This window comes from Podarcis muralis, chromosome 14 (genome assembly GCF_964188315.1).
Source record: "Podarcis muralis chromosome 14, rPodMur119.hap1.1, whole genome shotgun sequence".
Taxonomy (NCBI): Eukaryota; Metazoa; Chordata; class Lepidosauria; order Squamata; family Lacertidae; genus Podarcis; species Podarcis muralis.
Window position 1 is genome coordinate 39,379,840 of NC_135668.1, and position 9,795 is coordinate 39,389,634.

The following is a 9,795-nucleotide window of genomic DNA, read 5'->3' on the forward strand; positions in this document are numbered from 1 at the left end:
TAACTCCTAGTTTGATTGATTCCTATGCCTTTAAAAGCAAAGTAGCAGTGCAACCATTTCAGAAAATGTATACAAATAATGACTTAGAAATATTATTATATCTGCTTGCTGCCACAGGGAGCACCTGTCCTTTCTCTGCCAGAACTGCCAAAAACCTCTCTCCAGAATGGTCTCGCCACTCCTCCGCTTCCCTCATCTGATGCTTCTGGTACCCATTTGTCTCCTCCCAATGTCTCTGCTTTATTGGATATCTCTCTTCCTGGACCCCCTGAGGATGTTCTGTCTCAAGGAGAACCTGCTACTCAGATCAGTGACTCTATCATTGAAATAGCAATCAGCTCTGGTCAATATGGTAAGAGATGAAACTAATCTAAATAGCTGATCAGTGGTTAAGCATCCAAAAAAATTTTTACAGCTCTGATTCTGTCAGGATTTTTAGTAGAGGAATGTTCTCTTGAAAGTCGGCTGTGCATTTTTACACATACTTCTGTGTCTCTGGCAGAGCTGTTTTTTAACTCTTTGGATTTAACTCAGCAGATGTTCTTGACAGAATTCCATCTTAATTTTGACAGTAGATCATGGAAGTATTTCCTTTGAACCCTCCCTGAGTCAAGGAGAATAGCACTTGTTTAGGCCTCTTAAAATTGGGCCTCTCACTATTGCCCCATTTAGATTCAAAGCCAGGCAGATCAAGGGACAAGTTTTTGTAAGTTCTGCAGTAGGGAGTTGTGTTGACTATTGTTGCTGCTCTGCTATGGTTGGGAGGGGGTAATTTGGACGTCTTGTCTCCTGTGTGGCCCACATCAAGCATTTGTTTGGATTAAGTCAGGAAGGAAGTCATATCTGTGTGCAGTGCCCACGCTTCCTTAAGGACGCAGTCTCCAACTGTTTGTCATACAGAATTGGTCACTTTCTTTTAATAGGCGAGAATGTTCCTCTGTCCCCAGCAAAGCTGAATGGCAGTGACGGCTCGAAAAGTCTTCCATCCCCTTCCTGCAGCCCCCAGCAGAACTGGATTGCCTCTCCTAGTCATGATCCACAGTGGTACCCCAACGATTCCACAGACTCTTCCCTCAGCAGCTTATTTTGTGAGTAGTACTGCACAGGGGATTACATTGGTTGTAATCTGGACTTTTTTACTGGACTTGCAATTCTGCCCCCCCCCCCTTCTTTCTCTTGAGGGTAGGGGTTGTTAGCTTTGTTCATTGCCAAAGCTCATGCTCTAGACGACCCAGCTTAAATAAATGTAGTGAAAAACGTCAACATACATTTTCATGAACATGGGTGAAAGTCACACGGGGATTGTGCCAGTCCATGTGGTAGGCTAGGGGAATGGCAGGAGCAATGGTACCAGTGACACAATCCAAGCCCAGCATTGCTATGAGACTGTTGCAAACGACTGTAACTTTGTACACCTTTCCTCCATTGCCTCTACTACTACTGTTTCCCTCATTGTATTTATAAAATTATTTATTGAAACAGAGTATTGTGGAGTTGGAAGGGACCTCGGGGGTCATCTAGTCCAACCCCCTGCAATGCAGGAATCGTTCACCCAACATAGGGCTTCATCCCATGGCCCTGAAATTAAGAGTCTCATGCTTTACCAACTGAGCTAACCCTGTCCTACTATTCACAAAAGAATTTTACAACAATTGTACATAAAACCATATGAAAGTTTAAAATTAGAGGTCAGTTAACTATTACAAAATGATATTTTCTTAACTGTCAGCACAGAAAAGTTTTGAACAGGCGCTTAAAGGTTGAAACAGAAGGCACCTGCTGAATATTAGCAGAGCATTCTGAAGTACTAGGGTAACGACACTAGAAACTCAATTTCTTGTTGCTGTCAATGAGCCTCACTAACTTGGGGAACAACTAATGGTGCTCTTGCAGGTGATCTCAGTGATTGAGTTGGGATAGAAGGATTTAAACCAGTGGTGGCCAAACTTGGCCATCCAGCTGTTTTGGGATTACAACTCCCATCATCCCTAATTAACAGGACCAGTGGTCAGGGATGATGGAAATTGTAGTCCCAAAACACCTGGAGGGCCAAGTTTGGCCATCACTGATAAGGTAATCTGGACCTAAGTAGTTCAGGGCTTTATAAATTAATTTAAGGACCTTGCACCTGTCTCAGTAGTAGAAGAGCAGCCAAGTACATATGTTTTAACAATTGTGTCACATGTTCTTGGCTAGATGCCCCCATCAGGAATCTGGCTGCCACATTCTGCACCAGCAGAAGCTTCCAAATCATGACCAAGGGCAGCCCCATATAGAGCTTATTGAAGTAATCCAGCTTCAAGGTTACCAACACAAGGACTATCCATGTCAAGCTATCCATGTCCAGGAATAGCCGTTGTTGGCAAAACAGACAAAGCTGGCAAAAGGCATTCCAAGCCACAAAGGACACTTGGCCCTCTAGTGATGGAGATGTACCCAGGAATGCCCTCAAACTATGCACCTCCTCCTTCAAATGGAGTGCAATCCCATCCAAAATGGGTGGTTTGCCTCTCCCACGCAAAGAGCACTCATCTTCTCAGGATTCAAATACAGCTTATTGGCTCTTATCCATGAATTTTTATTTCATTATTGATTATTACTGTTTAATTGCATATTTAGCAGTGCCTGTACCTACCATCCAAATGCAGTCTTTAAATGAACGAAGAGAGTCACAACCAGCCCATAAATATTACTCCCTCAGAATCCTGAAAATGCCAGTTCTGAAAGCTGAGCACATTGGCACTTATTTGTCTTGCCAGAAACTTGAAGGTTTGCTTGGTTGGTTTTTCCTAATCAAAAATTGTGTTATTTACAGTATCAAGTAATGTATTATATGAGGTACATAATATTATACCAATGATGTGCATATTGATATTCTAGTATATGTCCAAAAGATTCTGCATCCCTTGCTGTTAAGGAAGTAATATTTTTTTAGGGTTTTGCCCAGTTAAATCGGGTACACACATCTTGATTATATGTTGGAAAGTGGGTAAATAGCTTGTAGGAAGCTCTTTGTACCTCCCCCATCCCTCAAACCTAGCAATTAAAATACTGACTGGCTGACTTTATCATTTTGTTTTTACAGCAAGCTTCCTTTCCCCAGAAAAGGGACGGAAAATGCTGCCAACCTCTACTAGTAGTAACACAAGCAGCACCTCCTTATTGGGACCGAGTCTGCTGGATGGAAACTCGCGGGACTCTTTTGTGTCCCGGTCCCTGGCAGATGTAGCTGAGGTATGTCCATACTTAATTGGTGCGATGCTGTGCCAGCCTTCAGCTAAAAGGGGGGATAGTAGTCTTGTGACACTTAGCGTAGAAGTATTTTTTCCAGACTTCCCCCTTTCCAGGTGATCAGTCAAAGCATGTGCTATAATTGCATTTTAACCTTTGAAGGGTAAAATCCACAAATCCTGATGCAAAGCCAGCATCTCCTATGTACATAATGGAAGAGATGGTATTTCCCAGCAGCAAAATACTGTTTTTGAGTGCAATAGTGGAACAATGCAGTAACTGCTGCAACAGAAGTTCCATCTGCTTCAGGGAAAACCTCCGGATCTTGCACAATAAATTAGCAATCCAGCTAATTTGTTCTGTTGGAAATGGCTAAGGAGAGGAATTTCCCCATCACCACCACCATTTAATAATAGGACCAAGGCTGGTGACACAGGATTGCTAAACTGCAGTTGCTTCCCTTTTTAGTTGCTGGAGAGTGCACTGAACGGATGAATGGATGTGCGGGTTTGGCATGTGACTCAGCCTTTCCTATTTAGTATTTAACACAAAACTGAGAATTCCAGTAATCTCTGTATTCTTTTTTTTATCTCCTCTAGTGGAGGAAGGCATCCTCCCACTTGCTTTAATTTGCAAGGTTTATTAGATTTGGAATCCTCATAACTGTTTGGCATAGAAATAATGGCCTTTTTCTCTTCTGGCCATACCTGTTCTGCAGCGGCAGGACTTAGGACGAGCTCTGCTGTCATTTCCCAATTAATGTTCATTTATTTCACATATTTGTAAGCCACCGTTCAAGACTATAGGCTTCCTGAGGCAAATTACATCAATAACTTTAGAATGCTCCCCAATGCACAGCATCACCACCAACCCACATACAAACACAGCTCCCTCAGGGAGAAGAGTTCTAGTCCTCCACTTTGTGGGTTCTTTTGTGCATTCGGGGAGCTTTTGACTTAGCAGGATTTCCAAAGCTGTGAGCTGCTCACCTGAACTCTACCCTAGTACTATAATTTATTTATCTGTTTGATTTCTTGCCTGCCACTCACCTTGTTACAATGATTTTAAAATACAGTATTTAAAACAGTTAAAACAGATTACAGTCAAGGCAGTGGGGTGGGTCCTAAAATGAAAATCTCGGGTGTCAAAGGCCAGGTTATAGAGGTGCATCTTCAACATGGTATGAAAACTACGTAATGCATATGTCAAACACAGCAGGGAGGGAGTTCCACAGCTTAGGGATGGCCTTTTTTCCTGAACATGTGGGTCGCCCCCTGCTGGAACATAATAAAATGCACAAATCTGCAGATTCTTCTCGTGTCCCACTGTACGTCTTGCTCTCCAGAGTCTCTAAACTCGAGCATTATAGGCAGAGTAATTTGCAGAGTGTAGTCATAGCACAGATTTTGGATGTGCTCAGTGCAACACCTGGGATTTACTTTTCCCTGCTGAGTACACCCAACCTGGCCTATGTTCAGTCTAGCTTCTCCAGGCTTTCTGATATGGCCAAGCAAAAGTGGCAAGACCTAAACTGTAAATAACCTACCCTCTCTTTTCTCCCCCATCCCTTCTTTGCTTCTAGATAGTAGATTCTCAGCTGGCTTGCATGATGAATGAGAACAGTATAGATTACATATCTCGTTTCAACGACCTTGCCCAGGAGCTGTCAATACCTGAGCCAAACCGCCGAGAGATCCACTTTGATGGAGGAAGTGATGGCCCTCCCATTGGTGACCTCTCTCAGTGAGCACATTCACCCAGCTGGCTGGTGGAAACCATTGAACTAGCTATGTAACCTGGAGAGAAGTGATGTCATAGCTATGCAGTGGATACTTTTGTTGTCCTGACTAGAGCATGCCTCATAAGAAGATCAGTGTTGTCTTCAACAGTCTACAGTTCCTGGAATGTGCAATATGCTAGGAACAATACAACTGGGAGCAGTATTATAGGAAATGACATGTGTAAGCTGATTACAGTACTAGTGGAGTTTACAAGACAGCCCTGGATTTATGCTCTGGGCAAGAAATCCCACAAGCTATGTTTTTATACAGTAAACCAAACCCTTGTTGTCATATCCGCATTTAAGCTGGAGGGTGGGGGTTATAAGATGGTATGCTATTTTTTTAATCTTTTTTTTAAAAAAAATAAATGAATAAATATACTCCTCTCTTGGTCTATCACAATTGGCATTGTTGACCAGTCAGTCAGATTGATAATTCCTTGCACTTTCCTGTCAGGCAGCAGTTAATACCACTTTGCTTTTACCAGAATTCTTTTTGATTCACTCACATTCATCAACATTCCAGCATGGCATGAAAAGCGCTGTGTCTGTTCCTACTTTAAAAATAAAAACTGGAGTAGGATCTGAGAGCCCCTTAAGAATGCTCCCTTCCTTATTCTTGTAGATGGGTGTGGTGTGCCTGTGCACGTGTGTGCACACGAATATACGCACACCACCTTAACCAGCATCCCTTTGACTGATTCTGCTTGCTTGCTTTTAGTTTTTATTTCTTTCAGCAAACACTTCCTGATGCAAAGGTGGTCTTACTCCCCAAGGGCTCTTATATTCCATTTTTTCTCTTGAGGACTAGAAACTTTTTCAGGAGGCTCTCTAACCTCACTCCCAATTCATTCTCTTTCCCCTTGTTAACTTCTCTGCATATTTTCCTCCTTCCCTTTTAAATAATTGCTTGCTTTATCTAATGAATTCTACAAGAAGAAAGCATTTTACAGTACTCTTTCTTGTGACAGTAGAAAGGTAATGCTTTTACTTTGTCCAGCAAATGAGGTGAGAAAGCTGCTATTCCACTTTTGTAAAGTTAATTCCCACATGGCAGTTCAGGTTGTTCAGCTCCTTCATGAAAGCCTATATAAATTGCATTCTTTAGGATATGCTATTCACTTGTGGGTAATGGGAAACCTTTAATCAATACTAGTGTGAAATTAAGCAGATTTTAAAAAAATACTAGCTGGAACTCTGCTTTGCAAAGATGCTCTGTTCTCTGGTGATAACCCCTCACCCTTTACTGTCTTTATCAAGCATTAGATGGGAAGGTGACTTTGGAAGCCTGCCCACAGTGGTGAGGTGGTCTCACCAGAATGACTTTCCCTGGCAAAGGGACCTAAAAGTCACTGCCAATCTCCAATGGTTCCTGCATTTCTGGGACCGGAATCGGGACCCCTTTTCTGAAACTGTTCCTGAATCATTCTATCTTCAAGGGCAGTCAAGCAGCCTGCTGGTATATCTCCAAGCCCTGCCTATTTGTAGAACTGGAGAGGCTGTCCTAGGTTTAAAGACTTAATTTGTGTTATATTTGTGTTCATCTCTTGAATGGCTGAGCTCATCACCTGAACAGGAAACTGCCCACAACTTCAGTTTTCGTTGGAGAATATCAGAATCATGTATACTTTCGTGGGATTATCATAGCATTGTCCTTCCCTGACATCACTGTCGTTTTTTTGGAAATCATCCCTCTTTCTAGGATTCTGCCATGGTTACTTAGGAGCACACATTTGTAATACTTCAGGGCAAAAGCATTCTTGCCATCCCCTGTTACTAATTATCAGACTAGTGGTCCAGCAGTTTTGAAAGCCCCATACAGAGCTCTTTGTGTGCTGGGGCTTGCTTATTCTCTTCTAAAAGCAGACAGAATGTTTTGTAAAATGCAATGATGCATTCATGTGAGTGTGTGAAGGCTTTTCATTATAGAAGAAAATTTGGACTCTTTGTGTATGGTGATTTCTGATTATGCATTTAGCAACATGGCCTAGATACCGCTGTGCCAAAACATGTTTATTCTACCTGTCTGCATTTTTTTTGCAGGAGCATTTCAGGCAGAGCCCATTTTCTGATCCGTCCTTGAAATGTTATCAGTTCTATCGTCCATAAAAGGCCTTTATTCATATGAGACATTGCCTGTGGACATTTACGTTAATTCGTTATAGGTCTGCAGATGTGGGTGGGTTGGTTTTTTAATGAAATCATTCTTAACATTCTGTTTCTGATGTAGGGAGCCATTGGCCCTCCAGGTGTTGCTGAACTGCAATTCCCATCACCCCTATCCATTGGCCATACTTGTTGGGACTGATGGGGGTATAGTTCAGAAACAGCTGTTCTTTTTGATTATAGTCTCTTATGCCCCACCATTTCCATTCCTCCTATTACTAAAAGGATGGATTTGTAGCAAGCTTATGAATCCCTCCATGTGCCCAGATTATTTACCAGCCTTACAGCTTAATGGGATCTGCAAATTTGTCCCTTGTGTGCTGACAGATTTACCTTCTGCCGCCAGCTTCCTCCGGTTGAGAAAAGATAGAATGTTGTGTCATAGCTATTTTTATCAATGACGAGGCCTGCAGATTTTAATATCCTTTGTTGCCTGAAACAGAACCAGAGCATCAGAAAAGTAGACAGAACAAGGAGCCAATTGTCCAATTCTAAACAGTTATGTAGTAAAATTTCTATATCAACTCCTCTTTCTCCCAAAGTATTTTTCCCATGCAAATTCAGTTTCCAAATTCTTGCTAATCACCTTTCCAGTTTCTAAAGATAGAAGTCCATAGAGATTATAAACACTGGCCATTTGGCCTTTTATCTTGCATATAAAATTACATGAATTGTGCACTTGAAATAAAAAACCAATAATAATGTTTAACTTCCAGTCAGTAACTGCTGCTACTCTCAATGAAGCATTAGTAATGTGTCCATTTTGGAGCTTTCTGGTGTTGAGTTACCAAAGCATCCATACATTTGAGACACAACATTGATTCTAGGGCTGCCACTGACTTTTTGAATGCAGGAGTTGGTTTTGAATTGTACTGTTTCAGCCCCTTTGAACTAATAATGAACTTTTACTTAGTTTGTCTCAGAATGCATTTCAGCAAGTTTCAAACAATCTGCAAACCCAACTACTTTGAAGGTGAATTGTCCTCTTGCCTTACCTTCACATTTGCCTGAGGCATTGAGAGAAGGTTGTTCTGTGGATATAGCTGGTTTCCATTCATGAGTGAGATTCCTAAAAAACTATATGCTTCAGTTTTTTTCTGCTATCACATGGTTTGTTAACAGGTGTATGATAAATTGGTCTACTTCCTAGTATATATGCAGTGAAGAAAAATATGTCTTGTAGACCAGGGATAGGGAATCTCTGGCCTTCCAGATGTTGCTGGACGCCATCTGACATCATCCCTGACCATTCATTGGCCATGCTACCTGGGCTGGTGTGAGTTGGAATCTGATAACATCTGGAGGGCCACAGCTTCCCCATCACTATTGTAGATCCACAGAATAGGGCATTGGGAATCAGATATTAATATTCCTAGCCTGAATTTTTTTTTAAGAAGAATACAACCTAATTTATTGGCCAGATTCTGAGTGCCTATATTGCTTCTGCATTGCATTTTGATAGGCCAGTTAACTCCTCTGAATATTTTTCTGTAATCACTAGCATAGAACTTAACAGTAACTTCATTCCACAAAGCCCATTGAAATTAACAAAAATTTTGGAGGAGCAAATTCCCTATGAATTGTGTCCAAACAACACAGTGGTTGTTTTTTTAAAGCAAAGTTGTTTGAAGTTGGCATTACACAACCTTTTTCATTATCTCCTATCTTTAATGCTTTCCAGCCAGCAACTTAGGTCAAATCATATCAGCCAAGATGTCTTGTCCACTGACTTTTTGACTTGACAGTTGGATTTTAGTATTTCATTTTGGGTTTACTTTTTTAATCACATGCACGCATATGCACACACACAAAGAAGTTGGATACATTTGTAAGGAAAATACTGCACTTTTGAGTTACCGAGCCCTTTTAAAAACTCAATTCTCCAGACCCCCCAGTGATCTGTAAATGCTAAACAAATGAAAACGTTTGCAAGCACTACAGCAGTAAGTTATCATTAGTTGCCAAAATGTGATAACTGGCTTTAGAGCTTGTGGGTTTGACAGCAGACTTTGTTGCTGTATATTTTAATAATAGTTAAGCCATATCATCTAAAGGTTTTCTGTCTTGTTTTGAGATGTGAATTTGTTTTATAGATAATAAATATACATATATAGTGTATGTATAAAGCAAGAATGCCTGTCCTTAACTGATTATTTTTTTGTACCATATTGTAAATTATATTATTTATTCTTTACCAATTTTTGGAAAAGGAAAAGGTGTTTGGGTTATTTAATATAATATACAAAAGCTGTTAACTTCTTCTGTTTTCAATTTTCAATTCAACTTGTAAAGTTGTTTTTATGATTGTGCATAAATACATACTAATCCTTGGTCTAAGTCATGTGTTTGCTGTCATTTTTACCCTAAGCACTGATAGATTTTCTTCTAACTGGGAATATGACTTGAACTGCTACCTCAGTGGAACAGGGGGGAAATAAGTCCTCTAAATGTTATGTACTTAGATCTGTGTAATGGAGAACACCCATCCTTAGATTTTACAGGCCCTTCAAGTTACCCTACCTATTTTTATGTTTGGGGCTGAGCTCCAATACTTACATAGCCAAAATGGCACCACCCATGCACGGTGTATTTGGAGGGTTCCCAAGGTTTGCAGAAGA

General features: G+C 40.8%; 1 protein-coding gene across 8 annotated transcripts in view; it reads left to right on the top strand.

The window, feature by feature from the left end:
• CRAMP1 (cramped chromatin regulator 1) overlaps positions 1 to 9,514 on the top strand; it is a 43,622-nt gene extending 34,108 nt beyond the window's left edge. For 7 of the 8 annotated variants that reach the window (XM_028705468.2, XM_028705471.2, XM_028705463.2 and 4 more), the window contains 4 exons: positions 118 to 352; positions 924 to 1,088; positions 3,086 to 3,234; positions 4,814 to 9,514. In XM_028705468.2, the coding sequence (XP_028561301.2) occupies positions 118 to 352; positions 924 to 1,088; positions 3,086 to 3,234; positions 4,814 to 4,978 (714 nt within the window). In that variant the 3' untranslated portion in view covers positions 4,979 to 9,514. The remainder of the gene's footprint in view (positions 1 to 117; positions 353 to 923; positions 1,089 to 3,085; positions 3,235 to 4,813) is intronic. The other variant, XM_028705465.2, reaches the window with a different exon arrangement.
• The last annotated feature ends 281 nt before the right edge of the window (positions 9,515 to 9,795 follow it).